We start from the raw sequence: 16413 nt of genomic DNA, 5'->3' as shown, positions 1-16413 counted from the left end.
TACTCTCTCTCAATTCTTGCTATCCACCTACAAACATGCTACGCTAAATAAGTAATAATAAACCTAATACATTCACTGCCGACCTGGCGATGAACGAGTAATCGTTTCGCCGGGTCGAACGTGTTCCTCCTCCATACAAATACACGTCGCTCGCAAGTCGCCGGTCCTCAGCCGACCTCTTGTGTCTCGTCTCCTCGTGGACGTGGCACGAGAAAAGGCTAAAATCGTTATCCGAGGCCACGCGAACCTTCGGTTTGCAACACTAAGTCCCTTCTGGACGTTACAAAAATGGCGACCTTGCCAGGATGATTTTCGATAGCCTAAAGCTGAATCGCAACGGCCACTTGAGAGTCGACGTGTCGTATAAGAGCTTAAAAACTAACGCTAAAATTTCAACTCTTTTCTCTTCCTCAATACTTCTTTCCAAACACTATAGCTACACACAAAGAGTAGATACGAGCTGCAACAGCTCACGTCGTGGCCCTGCTAAAGTTTCAAGAGTAAAGTAGTCGCAGCATTAGAGTCAAAAATTAATAAAATCAGAGAAGTACAACACATATACTTTTTAAACTCATGTCCGCGAGAACGGGTCTCAAAAGTACTATTTTCTCTTACGAAAAGATTACAAGTAGTCGAAATTTCTTTGTTACAAATCAAACGAGTGCCGTTCCCGCACGCAATTTTAAAACAACCTTTTTTTTTACGGATTCAACACACATACGCGTAATGACTTTCTCTTCGCTTGTTAGTGGCGACACGCACACGACCTCACTTGCAGGCGTGGCCAATTTTACCGACTGTGCCCGCTGCTACACCAGTGGGCGTAGCAAACTCTACCGACCGCGCCCGTGCGCTTGGTTTTCACCTAACGACACATCTACGCACATAACTTTCATACCGACCAGACTCGGTACTAATAGAAGCGTCGGTAAAAAGAGACACGACAGAAATAAAAATATGAACACATACTACTATATACACCTCGGTGTGACTCTTTTAATAATTTTATCATTGTCCAGGACTAACGAATCCCATTACAAAAGAAAAATCAACTATCGCGAATCGATCAAATCAAAAAGAAACTTAAAGCAATTGAATCTGATAAAGCTTGTGGACTTCGGCTCCTACAGCCACACGAAAAGAATAAAATCATTTGTCAACAATTTAAAGACGCGGCCGCGTAACCAAAAAGATTTAAACTCTCAATTCAGAAAAAATTGAAAATCAAAAAAAAAAAATTGTAACAATTAACATATGAAAATGTTAAATTAAATAAAAACTATAAATAAATTTTAACTTCGTCTTGCTGGTAATTAAATGTATAACTTTACTTACACTCTCTACAAAATACGTTCAAAGCTACACTCATGCTTTGAACCCGGACATTGGCCATTTTTAATATTCAGGGCCCTGATATTGGAGATAACCGAAAGAGGAATCTTTCCTTTTGACTGCCGTGACTTTCTCAGGAAGGAAGCGCGTGCGGACGAAATGCCTATCTCAGGAAATGGTCGATCTCTGGACACGCGCGCGTGAACCATAACGCAGAATACACACTTTGGACCAAAGAGCCATATTATTTAATCGAAAGTAACATACTTTCGGGCGGAAATAGCCACATATCTACTGGGCCACAGAGCCATACTATTGGGCCACACGGAGCCACATATAATTTTTCACTGACGGTCTGAGACCACATATAATTTTTCACTGACGGTCTGAGACCACATATAATTTTTCACTGACGGCCTGAGGCCATATATCCCTGACGAGGCGAACCAAAGTATTCTCATACTTTGTAGCATCAATTGTTAATCATTTCTACTATAATTGGGGTCGACACCAATTTTTGGATAAACGAAAAGTGATATTTTCCGTTTTGAACGACTTGACTGATCACCAAGCGAACAAAATTGCCTATCCGAGTTGGAATGATTATCAGAAAAACTCGAGTACAATCATAAAAAAAAAAACGTTTCTAAAGAATACAGATCGATATGTTTATTTTCGGAGTCAACGTCACTCCAGGCCGAAAAGAGCCAGTTAATCTTTATTTTCGGAGTCAACGTCACTCCAGGCCGAAAAGAGCCAGTTAATCTTTATTTTCGGAGTCAAAGTCACTCCAGGCCGAAAAGAGCCAGTTAATCTTTATTTATGTTTCAATTACACACTAGCAAGCGATGAATTAATTATTATCTATTTATAACGAATAAACATTACGTACTTTCAAAATCTGGTTTTACAATAACGATACTCTGGAAACTAGAATTCATTAACCTTATTAGACGAAGAGATAAACATTAAATACAAATAATTATGATTTTTACAAGTAAACTGTTTTTCAGGATACACACCTTGAAATCTCTTTGTGTACTTGTGTCATGGTAAAGTAGTAGATTAACCTTACCGAATTAGAAGATACAGTAAAATCAAAGTCATCTGACGAGGAAAAAGACAAAGGAATCTCGAGTATTAGCCTCTGAAACTAATTCATTAATTTCCACAACACAAAAAGTCAATACGCATTCATCAACAAAACCTAGTCTCTTCCGTTACGGAGAAGAGCCCCGTTATTCCTACACGTCCCAACACCCCAACTGTTCCTGTTGTTCAAACGTTTCCCACCACTCCTATCGCTAAGAACCGAGCAACAATGACGGATAATTACGTAAAATTGAAAGATGCTCTCGCTACTGTATCCGTCTTCGATGGAAATACAACCGGGTTAGAAGAATTCCTTGAGTCGATTGACTTCGCGTATAGCCTTATAGACCCTAAAGAGCAAAAGTCCTTTGCAAAAATAGCCCAAACAAAAATAGGCCCCGAAGCTAGAAAGGCTTTAAAAAATAAAGTAATTGTTACGGTGGAGGAACTTAAAAGACAACTTAGATACTTATACCCTACTGGCTTATCTGTTGGTTCGCTTCAAGGTGTACTAGCTCATCAATTTCAAAAGGAAGGCGAGAGTGTACTCACTTTTTCAAATAAGATCCGCGCTCTTGGCGCCCAAATATTGCAAGTAAAAGGAAGCTCGACACCTGCGAGTAAAGATTTTGAGGAAGACGTTAGAGCGACCCAAGTAGAGTCTTTGAAAAAAGGGTTGCTTGATACCATTTCTGTGAGATTAATCAATAGTACTGATATTGACGCCTTAGTGAGAGATGCAATTAGAATCGAAAAAGAACTTGAAGTGAAAAAACAGATAAGGCGTAAGCTAGAGAAACAGTGCGATAAATGCGACGGTATAGGCCACTCCACTGAAGATTGTCGCGTAAAAAGAGTTCACGCATTATTGCCAACGAACCCAGCCTTTCAGGCCACTAATGGTAACAACCAAACAACGCACATCATGTGTGATTATTGTAAAAATCCCGGATTTGTGATAGATAGGTGTTATAATCACGCATTTAACCAGCTACGAGAACAGACTAAACCGTCTGTAGGCCGCTTTAATCATATTCAATCGGTGTGCACCAAATGCGGCAAGTCTAATCACACAACGGACCGATGTCTTGATCATGTTATCTGCAATTATTGTAAAAATCACGGTCACGTGCTTCGGAATTGTAAAATAAGACAAAAGACAAAACAAAAAACGTAAAATCACACTCGTTCAAGGGAGCAGACCAACATAAATCGCGTTTAAAGTACAATGGCAACTAGGACCACCTCTTGAACGAATCGGTATCGTACCTCTAAATAGATTACACCACATTCAAATACACCTAAGTACACGCTCTCTTTATTTTTCTTCGCCTGTCTTCTATCAGCCACCCTCTGTTTGACTAACAAGATAATTATGCAATTATGACTTCAATTATACATGACTCATTAATACTCACAAAACCTATGCAATAATGATGAAATTTCAAAGTTCGATTAAGAGGAAAAACGAAAATATTACACAAATGTTTAACAATCATTACAGCTAATAACAACGGTATCATCAATTACATAGTACGTGAATCTATATAAAAAGAAAATGAAAAGTTAATAAATTTACTAAAACTTGATTAAGAACTGACACCCATAAAAGATGAACAAAATAAAATATTCAATAAAACCGAAGTTGCTTGAGATGAAATAAACAATCTATTATTGGTATTTCGTATATTAATAATTTCAGTACATTATGACACGATTTAAAGATCGAAAGAGTGTATTAACCTTTAAGTGTCACACAACTAGATAAAAGTCTCGAACACTTTCGGATAAAACGAGCTAAACCCAGTTCTAAAGAAAATAAATTTTCGAAGTAAAAATCAAAAATAAACTGAACACAAGCACTTAATGAATTTTCCTCGACGCCAAACTATCGAAAGAGTAATACGTAAAGAACCATAGAATTTCATTTCTTGAACACTAAACTTAAACATTAAAATAAACACATTCGCAAACGACTCTAAACTTTGAAATTTACATCCTAATTTGCGTTTTGAATTTTAATTATAAATGAATATTAATATATTATTTATGTTATAGAATTGGCAAATTTTCAAAGGAATAAAATTACTTAAATAATGAACGTGATCACAAAGATATTTGTCCCTTGTGAGACAATTGTACTATAAAAAACGTCAACAGTAAACCAGTCAATAATTAAGTTAACAAAACACTTTTCAGTTCAAACCAAATAAAAATCGGAAACTGTTATAACCAATATGATACATGATGAATAATTAGATACTTTCTCGCGCTAATGAACCGAATAACTTCGCTTTCAAATACCAATAAAAATGAAAAAAATAATTGAAAACTATTCCGGATAAATCACAATTCCTATTCACCTTTTTTCTATCACGGTTACCTAATTGAATTTTAAATAATTTTTTTTTTGCACGATATTCGTCTCAACGATAAAAGAATTTCTCAAGTTAAGCTATTGTCATCCAAGAAAAATCTTTCACCTAACTAAGAATTCAAAATAAATAATAAAAATAAATAAAAATCGCTGTCACTTGGAGAGTGTAGAATCAATCAAAAATATCCTACTGAAAAGGTATTATGCTCTAGAGAAATTGAGAGTTCAAATTATTATTGGAAAATCAAGTACCAAAATATTTAATAAAATGTTATTGCAAATTTTCATCTCTAACTCTTTGAATCAGAGAACCGAGTTTCGGAATCAATCGCAAAAACGTACAAGAGATAATTGAAAGAAGGACAAATAATAATCACGACTTTTTTGGTTATATATCAAAGATTAATGAATACCATGTGAAAAAAAACTGAATTCAAAACTAGCTTATCATAACCATGATTAATTTAATATATAAATTTGAACTGTATAATTATGCATAATTCAATACATTCAACTTGTTGCAATGAAATCTCATTATCAGAAGCAAGTGCGCTTATTGTCACAAAGGCAATCATAAAGTAGATAAATGTTTAAACGCGTTTATGATTAACAGCATGAATAATAAAATTTTAGAACTTTAATTACACTCCGGTTAAAATGAACATTAAATGCATAAAAATACGAGAAGACGAAANCCGCCATCCAGTTCGCTTGTACAACTAATCAACGAAAATGTAAGTCTACGTATAATGTCTTAAATAAACTCTCTATTTTCTTTATATAAAACTACTCTCTCTCAATTCTTGCTATCCACCTACAAACATGCTACGCTAAATAAGTAATAATAAACCTAATACATTCACTGCCGACCTGGCGATGAACGAGTAATCGTTTCGCCGGGTCGAACGTGTTCCTCCTCCATACAAATACACGTCGCTCGCAAGTCGCCGGTCCTCAGCCGACCTCTTGTGTCTCGTCTCCTCGTGGACGTGGCACGAGAAAAGGCTAAAATCGTTATCCGAGGCCACGCGAACCTTCGGTTTGCAACACTAAGTCCCTTCTGGACGTTACACGGCCTGTAATATTCCCACTTATTTATATCCCAGTTCATAAACAATTATGTAATGGTGTAACATACGCCGATAGCGGAGTTATAACAAAAAAATATTACTTATTTTTTCATACTATAGAAGCCCGAAAGTGACTATTTTCCGACCGCTCGCGAAACGGGAAAAGCTATTTTCGGGCTACGGGGTATGAAAAATAATATACAGGCCTATGCTGTGGAAAAAGAAAGCCTCCGGGCACGTGTTCAGATCAGAGTTAGTTATGTGAGGATCCCTAAACGGAATTAAAATCTTTAGAAAAGTTTCCTTTATAGGCCGAGTTTTGTGAAATTAATAAATTCAAAACGTTTTTTTTTAGTTTCTTTATTTGAATTTTATAATAAAAGTGCAATATTTAACAACGAACATGAAAATATACACAAATTATGCTTCTACCCATCACGAGCTTCACTCGCCAGCAGTCACGAAAATGTGATACAAGTCTTTGTTCATTAGATTGTTGAGGATCATGTCACAACACTCAAGCGGCAGCCGCTTATGTATCAGATCCCAAAAGGGGTACAACGCATAGCTCTGGAAAAATCTTCTGGATAATTTCTCGCACAGATGCGCGACGACACACGCCTCAAACCCTTCTTTGCGGAGCGTCATCAATTTTTTCCAGCGGCGGGCGAACTCGAAGTATTCCTCGAAGGTGATTCGTTTCGCCAGCTCCTTAGGTTGCAACTGGAGCAATTCGTAGAGCGACAGACTCGGAATTATCATCGTCTCTTTGGCTGTTCTGACGAGCCTCACGTTGTCGTGCCAATTGGGCTTTTCGAGATCTGCCGGCTTGACGAACAATTTGTGCTTGGCAAACAGTTTCATGATCGTCAGGGCATCCGATTGGTTCAGCTCGTATCCTCTGGTCTCGAGGCGCTCGACGACGGCCAATATGCCAGACGTAATTCTTATGTTTGTGTCAACTGTAAATTCAACGCCGAAGTGGAAGATAGTCTCGTTTGGGAAAACGAAGTTAGACAAATCGGCGCCGTGATCCAGTAGAACATCGACGGTATTCGGCAATAATCTCGCTACGGCATATTGCAGTGGGGTCCGACCTTTCCCGTCCCTCGCATCGATCAGCACCGTTTCACGTCTATCTTCGTTCATTATCTTTAAGAATACCCCCGCCACGTCGTTGCCGGAGGCCATCGAGCAGATGAAGTGCAGTGGAGTCGAGTTATCATGCTTCTTGGCCAGATTCGGGTCGGCGCCGCGTCTCATAAGCTGCTCGATCATCTTCTTGTTGCCCCGCTTAAGAGCCAAGTACAACGGTGTCTTGCCGTTAGAATTTCGGGCATCGATCTGCAACTGCTGATTTAGCTCGTCGCTTACCTTGAAGAATATCTCCACCAGATCTTCGTTGTGGAAACTGTGGGACATAACGTGCAAAGCCGTCTTTCCGAAATTGTCAGTCAAATCTGGATCCCCACCTCGTCTCAGCAGGAATTCAGCCGCTTCCTTGTTTTTGTTATACAGAACCAAATGCAGCGGTGTCTTACCCCATTTGCCCTTGGCGTTTAACTGTACCGAATGGTATTTGTCGTTGCTAAGCTCGAATAACATCCTGAGCGATTCATCGTCGTTGAATACCTCGCAAGCGATGTGCAGGGGTATCTGTCCATCCTTATTGGCTAATGTTGGATTGGCCCCTCTTCTCAGCAGCAATCCTACCATTTCTGTGTCCATTTGCTCCAGAGCCAAGTGCAATGGTGTGTTACCCTCATTGTCCTGTGCATCGACTAGCACACGTCGACGTTTTTCGTCGCTGACCTGGAATAGCAGATTCGCCAAGTCATTAAATCTTATCTTGCAAATGATATGCAGAGCTGTCGATCCCTTGTTGTCGGCCAAATTTGGATTGGCACCTCTTCTCAGCAGCAATCGTGCAGCTGGTTCATCCCAGAGGTACAGAGCCCAGTGCAATGGTGTGCACAAATGGTTTTTGTCCTGTGCATCGATTCGCACATGTCGATGATTTTCGTCGCTGATATCGAATATCATCTCCGCCAAGTATTGGTATTCGAAATTCTGACAAATGATATGCAGAGCTGTCGATCCCTCTTTGTCGGCCAAGTTCGAATCGGCGCCTTTTCTCAGCAACCATTCGGCGACATCCTTAAGTCCGTTCTCAAGAGCTAAGTGTAGCGCAGTTTCACCCTCCATGTCTTGGGCGTCAAGCGGCAACGGTTGACTTTTTGCATCGCTGATCTGGAACAGCAATTTCATTAAGGCCTTAGGGCGATCCATCTTGCATATGAGGTGCAAAGCAGTCGATCCCTCTGGATTGGCCAAGTTGGGGGCGGCGCCTCTTTCAAGCAGCAATCGTGCCACTTCCCTGTGTCCGTTCTCCAAAGCCAAGTGCAGAGCTGTTTTACCCTCCTTGTCCCGAGCGTCGAGCGACAACGGTTGACTTTTTTTATCGCTGATCTCGAACAGCAGCCTCATTAAGTTATTAGGACTATTCATCTTGCATATGAGGTGCAAAGCAGTCGATCCCTCTGGATTGGCCAAGTTCGGGTCGGCGCCACTATTGAGCAGCAATCGTGCCACTTCACTTCTGTCATAGGCCAAAGCGAAGTGTAGCGCAGAATAGCCTGTCTCATGCACAAGCAGATTGGGATCCTGGCCGAGCTCGAGAAATTTCTCGACGACATCATCGCAGCCGATAGCGCAGGCCACATGGAAATGAGTCAGGCCAGACGAGTCGGTGTAATTAACGTCGAAATTATTGTAAATTTTAAAAAGCTCACGGACCATGATGTCCTTATTAAGAAATCCGCTCCTAGCCACATGATGCAGTGCTGTAGTTCGACGCACACGTGGCTTACCGTCTTGCTCAATTTTAGGCTGATATTTGTAGCCGCTTTTAGCCACGAATTTAATGATTAGTTCTCCTGAACGATTGTAATCCTCTTCGTCACGAAAAGTGATAGATTCCGTGAGAAGCCAGTCGATTTCTTCGGACTGATATTGGCACTTCCAATCGCTGAATAAGAGGTTAAGTTGACAGAGAAAATCCTGTCGTTCCTCTTCAACGTCCCAATTAACCTTTTCACGTATACTCCTCAAACTGTCAAACTTTTGTTGGTGGAGATGACAACCCACAAATTCGTTTTTGTACACGTTCATCGTTTGTCGCACTAATTCACGAAAAGCACTTACTTCGGTTGACGCACGATCTTTCAGAACTGTTCACGCTGCGGCGTCGCAATGTGTACTGACCATATGCATGTGTACTCGTCTATGATCCATTGACTATGCGCGTAACCCGTGGCGCCTCCAACTTCCAATCATAACAATATAGTTCATAAACCGTCACTATAGTCAAGAGTGTAAAAGTTTTTTTGGAATAGTGTGTTTCAATGGATTATTGTTATAAAATTAATGTTTAGACCATGGATGTTATCCCAAATAGTTTAGGAGTCCTTTTTGTTTTTGCTCGAAGGCGGGGCCGCACATGTAGCGTGACCGTGAGTGAGTGAGTGTGTGTGTGTGTGTGTGTGTGGTGTGTATTTGAAATCTTTAGTGTACGTGTCTTGAAAACTGTCGTGACGTATGAATCTCCTATGCTTACGTATGCTCCACGATTAGATTCGATCAGACTTGAAATTGTTACAGTGTTCATTATGCTATATATACTTTACAGTGGTAATTATTATTGCTTAATTTTCTTGCATTTTGCTTCGATGTTTACATAATATTGTTTTTGTTGTCATTTTGAGTCGCTAAGTGTAGTTATTTCCTGTGCTCTTTTGTTTTTAATTTACATTATTTAGTTGTAAAATACAATAAAAAGTAATGGAAAGCACAGTACAACTTTAGAATCGTTATGAATAAGGCAAATTAATTTATTATTCATTAATGTGAGATTATTTTAATTGGGTCGGTAACTTAGAAAGTCTATGATCTAGGATCGATATGAATTTGATGTGGGTAACTGGGATAATATCGATCGATTATGATTATGATCAATTTTGATATTATTTTCTTTGATGTAAATAAAAATTGAGCAGGCATTACTGAACGTCACAAATGATACTTGTGTACTGTACACTATTCAAAAGTGTTTCGAGCGCAGATAACACTTTTTGGAAAATCGTTATAAAAAAAAAAATTATAAGATGCAAAAGCTTCACTTTTTCAGCGAATATCTATGATAACCAAAAAAAAGATAAATTGTGCTTCTTACACTTTTTCAGCTGCGGCAATTTTACAAAAAGTGTAATCTGTGCTCGTAACACGTATGAATAGTGTTAACTGTGCAAGTATCACTATTCCACAGAAACTTTTATATTTTTGGGTTTTCAGTGTAGTGTTCTGTTAGTTAATTTCCATGAGAGCACATGTTAAAATCAATGTCAGCGCCGGAAGTCAGCTCCGTCCGTGTAACATTAGGGTCAGCTACGTTTAAGATGACACCAAGACGTATACTGTTATTTTTATGTTTAGTGTTATTAAAATGTTGTATAGATTTGCCATACTATTCAAATATTTGCCATACTATTCAATCATTTGAAAAAAATTGAATTCATTAATCAGCTTAGATTATAATTGCTTCTTCGGATTACTTCTAAATGTATGCTATTTTCTTTACAATAATCTTCTGTATAAAGAAATGAGAAAGCATTGATCTTATTCAGATAACTCTCTTTGAATTACTTTGAAAATTCAAAGTTTTTTTTTAGTAATAGCATCAAGTGCATACTATATTTTTCAACATTTTTTGCGTAAAACGTGATTTTTATGCCACTGAATCATCCCACATCGTGGGAATAGAGAATTTTTGAATAAATATCTAATTTTGTTCTAATAATAAATATCTAATAATAAATATCTGATTTTGTTTGGAAGTATTTAGTTTTAGAAGGACAGAAAACTCCTCCAAGGAATCGTCCCCAAATTAAAATTGTCAATTGTTTTAAGTGTTGTAAGAGCAATGTATAAACAATGAAACTGGTACCTTAATTGTAAATAATATAATGATCATAATCGGCACACTGATCATGTTTATAGTAAAAACAAATTAGTTTGAATATTAATTTCATTAACTCAATTTTTGTGGCACTGAATACTCATTCATCATTTAATCTAAGCACTGAACTGGATATAAGCGAGGAAGTTGTCACAGCAAATAATTTAAGTAAACAAAACATTGTTAACGACATTTCAAACATCAAAAAAATACGTTTGTGATATCTATCAGAAGACATTTACGCTGGAATCAAGCATGATAACACACAGAGACACATTTCACAATGAACGAAAAGATTACGAATGCGATAAGTGCAAAGAAAAATTCGAGTTCCGAAGTCATTTGAGCAGACACCAAATATCGGCACACAAAGGTTGCAATGATTTTTCATGCGACAGCTGCGAGAAGAAATTTGAGAAAAAATCGAGTTTGTTTATACACCAAAAATTAGTACACAAAAGTCGCAAAAATTTCACATGCAACAAGTGCAAGAGGAAATTTGAAAACAAAGCAACTTTACTCAAGCACAACAAAATATTTCACGAAGTTTTGAAAAATTACTTATGTGAAAGGTGCGCGAAAAGATTCGGAAATAAACATATTTTGCACATGCACATTCAGATAGTACACGACGGCCGAAAAGATTTAGCCTCCAAAGCCTCAAAAAATTACTCATGTAATAATTGTGAGAAGAAATTTGGAAGAAACACAGAATTATTGAGGCATCAAAGGACGATACACGAGGGTCGCAAAGATTTCGCATGCGACAATTGCGAGAAGAAATTTAGACAGAAATACGATTTGTTCTTGCACCAAAGAATCGTGCACGAAAGTCACAAAGCTTACGCATGTGACAAATGTGAAAAGACATTTGGAGCTCAAAGCAATTTGATAAAACATCAAAAAATAGTACACGAAGGTCGCAAAGATTACAAATGCGATAACTGCGAGAAAAAATTTGGACAAAGATCCCATTTGCTCTTACATCAAAAAATAGTACACAAAAGTCAGAAAGATTTTGCTTGTGACAGGTGCGATCAGAAATTTGGAGAAAAAGGACAGCTTAATAGACACCAAAAAACAGTTCATGAAGGTCGGAGAGATTATGCATGCGACAAGTGCGAACAAAAATTTGGACACAAATCGAATTTGCTTTCCCATCAAAGGACAATACATGAAGGTCGCAGAGATTACGCATGTGACCATTGCGATAAAAAATTTGGAGAAAAATCGATATTGACCAGGCATCAAAAATTAGTCCACGAAGGTCGGAAAGATTTTGCATGCGAAGAATGCGAGAAGAAATTTGGACAAAAATCCAATTTGTTCTTGCACCAAAGGACAGTGCACGAAGGTCGGAAAGATTTTGCATGCGAAAAATGCGAGAAGAAATTTGGACAAAAATCCTATTTGCTCTTACACCAAAGAATTGTACACGAAGGTCGCAACGATTTCGCATGCGACAATTGCGAGAAAAAATTTGGGCGAAAATCAAGTTTGTTCAAACACCAATTGACAATCCACAAAGATAATTAAAATTTGGCCTGCGAAAATTGCGAGAAGAAATTTAGGGATCGAATCAATTTGTTTAAACATTAGAGAGCAATCCATGAAATTGTTATAATGAATTATGATGTCTATACAAATGTTTCAAACTCATTGCAGTTATATGCTTTAAATAGTGCCTTAAGAACAGCGTACATTTTATCAGTGAAATTAATGAATACCACTGATTCTATTCGTGACAATTGTAATTATGTATTGAGATGTTTTCCTAAAATTTCAATAAAATTTGTGTCAATTTGCTCTAGTCTTACCTGAACCTCATGCTACTAATCACTTATGTCCGTGAATTTTGCGGCTACTTCATTACTGCAACTCTTCGTGCAACGATCAATCGAGAGTTTTTTTAAACGGAGCGACAGTTTAGTTGGCTACTGAATTTTTGATAAACCTCGCGCAATGACACGCGAACGTGCAGTACCGTTTTGACGAGGACTAGCCCATAAGATTGTATTAAATAAATTAAATTCATCTGTACAAGAGTAAGCGTAATTATAATATTGTTGGAAAAAGTTCAAATTTCTAGAATCGAGTTTATTTATATGAATGATTATCTTACTGTAAACAAATATTGTTGTGAAGATTTGTTATGAAGAAATATAACAAAATAATTTGGCGGGTATTTCATCTGGGCGAACAACATTTCTTGACATTTAAAAACGAGAATTGAAGTAATAACATCTACAAAGTCAAAATAATTATTTTTGGACTTGAAACATACTTATTACTTATATCGATAATTCTATAATATTTCAATCGTTTATATCACACTTTATAAACGATTATTTAATAGGAAGTATGAATATAGCTATGGGAGGCATAAATCAAAGAACTAAATTCATTTTCCATTGACGGAAGCCGAATCATTACGTGCGACTTAAAATCTTCAATTTTTCTATTTTAAGTATCGCAAAAAGCTTCACTGGCGCGTAGGAAGCTCGACGTGTGATGTAGGCTTGAAAGTGAGTTTGATCCTGTTGGGTCTCACTGTTTGTAGAAGTGGATTGTATTTCCGGCATCGTTTTGAGATTGTCAACAAATTAATAAGTTATTTGTTTTTCAATGAATTTTTTGGGATTCGTTCAAAAAGTTTCAGTTTGAGTCTATATAGTTTTTGTGTAAAAATTCATGAAGAATTCATGAAGAACATACCGAGTAAACTTTTTTGACGTAAACTTCTAAGACTTCTTAAATTATTACTAATATGTCGCTGCTTTGTCTTTACACCTAAAGTTATTTTTAAAGAAAAAGAATGCGTAATAAAACATGTATTTGAAAAATTCAACATTGCACATATAAGGGAAATAGTGACCATTTTAACATTGTAAAATTGTCACGATTTAATTTTAACATGATTAAACTATTTAATTTGCTTAAAAGATTTAAAAAATAAGAAATTATCATTTTTTGAGGCAGTCGAACGTAAATACTCAAAATTAATCCATGCAGTATCTAAAAAACAATCAAACTTATTAGAAAAAACTCGTAAAAATTCACAATCATTAAGATTAATTAATTGTTTTTTCAAGTTTCATAAAGTAGCTAAATATTTATTTAATTATTACTTATAGCTTATACATGTTTTGGTAAAGATATCGAGTATCTTAGCTGTGAATTTACTCTTATAGCGAGGCATATAATGATCGAAAAGTTGTGACAAATGAAAAACAACTTTTCAACACCTATAAAATTAAATACGATTATTAAAATTAATTTTGACTCTTTAGTTGTAATTGAAACGATGAAATTACTACGCTGAAAGTTTCAAAGCTCAATTCATATATTGGTCCTGCTCGGAGTACAAATGTATCCGATATTTTCATCATCATTATCAATAAGATAACCCGGGTTTTCGGTGGGTATTTGTGAAAATTGATGCAATTACTGGAATAATATTCAGACATTATTTTGTACTTTTAACACATTATCTTTGTTCCAAAGATGTTTTGGCTAATTTTACCTTTCTTTATAAAATTCATAACTAGCATTGCTCAACAATTGACTAGGAACACAGAGTAACATAAATGATATGATTGAACACGAATAAATGATAAACATTTTTGCTGCTCCTGAAAAATCTGAATCTAATAAAATTACCATCTGCAAGTAAATTAAAAAAAATTATATAATTTTTTGGACCCGTGACTTTTATCGCGGAATATTTACCGCAGTGCCACAACACACGAGATTGAATGTGATGGTTGTAATTGAACAAAAAAACAAAGGTTTTCCCATAATATCCAAATTCTCATAAAGTCTAGAAATTCATTTGGCATTCAGAACGTTGATAAGTAATTTTAACTTACTCTATCAATCAATAAAAAATAACTCACTTGATGCAGCTTTGATGTTGGTGAATCAGTTGTATAAGTTTTCTGTCCACTTCTTTCTGTTCTGAAATGTTTCTTCGTTTTTCGTTCTGTTCAAACTCAATATCTATTTCATTCAAGTAGTATCTGAAGTTAATATTGGCTTAATTCGTTAAATTATTTTCCAGAGCAGCAGATAGAGTTAATTATAAAGGATACTTAACGGATTGACATACCGTAAACAATGAATGTGTGCAATGATGAATCCTATCGTGATGCATTGAAGATTATTGAATGATATGGCAAACCAACAAAAGACCATTATAACTAAAAAATGATATGCGAAAATGTAATAAAAATATTTGGTTTCATCAACGAAACATTCCATTTTGAGCGGTAGAGCTTTGCCAATGGTTTGATTTTCGGGCAATATCCATGATAAAAAAATAGGAACAATTACTGGAGTTACAGCGTAATTAGTGCATAACATGAACAATGACACTGTAAAAATATATCAAAATAAATTTAAAAACTTGTCTTTGGGGAAATGAAATAAATACCAGCGCCATAACGAATGAGTTTTATAGCTACTTTAAGAACGTTTCTTATTATATCTTTGCCTACTTCATCGTAGCTCTCGTATAAATCTAATATTATTTTCATTACTGTGGCTACCTAAAACGTGCATCATTATTAGAAAATCAGTTAGGTAGCTATTTTATAAAATAATGATAATAAGACTCATATGATTATACCCTTTTGATTTTAAAACTTATAATCACGTAAACAACTATGTAATTTAAATTAAGCGACAATTGAATTATGCATTCGGCTAAAGTGTTTAAGCTGGTGTTGGTCTCTTTAAAAGCTTCAAGTACCTTTACGCCCTATAAATACGTTACCTGAAATTGAAATAATTGTTATACTTTATGAAAAGTACTTACCGTGAAAGCAAAAGAGACTAATAGAAAAAGAACAATTAATAATCTTCCAATATAATGAATAAATTTATTTTGATACGGTAAAAGGAAAAAAATCTGCAGTGTCTTTGTGGTTAAAGAGAGTCGAGACATTTGCATTAAATTTAACATTCGTGTTGTCAGTTGATGTTCATCCATGACAATTTGATCAGACATGTTAACGCCTATAAAAATGGCACAGTATCAATTAAACAAATAAAACAGTTGGTCGATAGTTTTATGAAAAATTAAACGAAGATATGCCTGACATATATCCTTAGTAAATATTTTACCCTTAGTGCCCGTGCGACTTCCTTGACAATAAATTTTTCTTCTGTTAATCTTGAGATATTATAGGACCGTTTTATTATTCGGCTTCAAAGTCAATAATTGAAATGCGATGATAAAAAACGAAAAGTATATAGTCATACAAATGAATTTATACAAAATAAATGTGGGTCAAAATAATACTTTTTTAAATTTTCGTCCGCACGTATGTCTTCGATCTTGACGCGCTTTTGGTATGTTAATATTTTGGTATGGTAGTGAAAGAAGCGACTAATCGATCGCAAATTTTCGAGGTCCGCGTATCTAACTAGGCAGGTGTATATGCTGCAAAAATTTCACATTTGATATATATTTAATTTGAATGTATAGTCGCTTCTTTCATTGTTTATAAACAACAGCGCATGACTAC

The 16413-nt window shown here is 36.1% G+C and overlaps 2 protein-coding genes across 2 annotated transcripts; both read right to left on the bottom strand.

Annotated features, from left to right (window-relative positions):
* Nucleotides 1–6315: 6315 nt before the first annotated feature.
* Nucleotides 6316–9154, bottom strand: LOC106654039 (ankyrin-1-like). Its single transcript, XM_014373728.2, has one exon. The coding sequence runs from the start codon at nt 9040–9042 to the stop codon at nt 6316–6318; it is 2727 nt and encodes a 908-aa protein (XP_014229214.2). The 5' UTR covers nt 9043–9154.
* Nucleotides 9155–14157: 5003 nt separating this feature from the next.
* On the bottom strand, nt 14158–15079 carry LOC111693639. Its single transcript, XM_023458873.1, has 5 exons — nt 14994–15079; nt 14782–14904; nt 14615–14705; nt 14409–14548; nt 14158–14332 (listed from the first exon to the last, which is right to left on the bottom strand). The coding sequence occupies exons 1-5, from the start codon at nt 15077–15079 to the stop codon at nt 14158–14160; spliced, it is 615 nt and encodes a 204-aa protein (XP_023314641.1).
* Between the last annotated feature and the right edge of the window lie 1334 nt (nt 15080–16413).

The sequence above is a fragment of the Trichogramma pretiosum genome, unplaced genomic scaffold, assembly GCF_000599845.2.
Source record: "Trichogramma pretiosum strain Unisexual culture from Peru unplaced genomic scaffold, Tpre_2.0 scaffold25, whole genome shotgun sequence".
Taxonomy (NCBI): Eukaryota; Metazoa; Arthropoda; class Insecta; order Hymenoptera; family Trichogrammatidae; genus Trichogramma; species Trichogramma pretiosum.
The sequence above is the reverse complement of the archived record's forward strand: the minus strand, read 5'-3'. Positions and strand labels throughout refer to the sequence as shown.

Bases quoted from the DNA above. Each gene is read 5' to 3' on its own strand.
- LOC106654039 (XM_014373728.2), bottom strand. From the start codon at position 9,042: ATGAACGTGTACAAAAACGAATTTGTGGGTTGTCATCTCCACCAACAA.
- LOC111693639 (XM_023458873.1), bottom strand. From the start codon at position 15,079: ATGGTCTTTTGTTGGTTTGCCATATCATTCAATAATCTTCAATGCATC. The intron at 14,905-14,993 runs GTATGTCAATCC...TATTAACTTCAG, and splicing joins GCACACATTCATTGTTTACG to ATACTACTTGAATGAAATAG. The intron at 14,549-14,614 runs GTAAATATTCCG...ATTTACTTGCAG, and splicing joins TCGTGTGTTGTGGCACTGCG to ATGGTAATTTTATTAGATTC.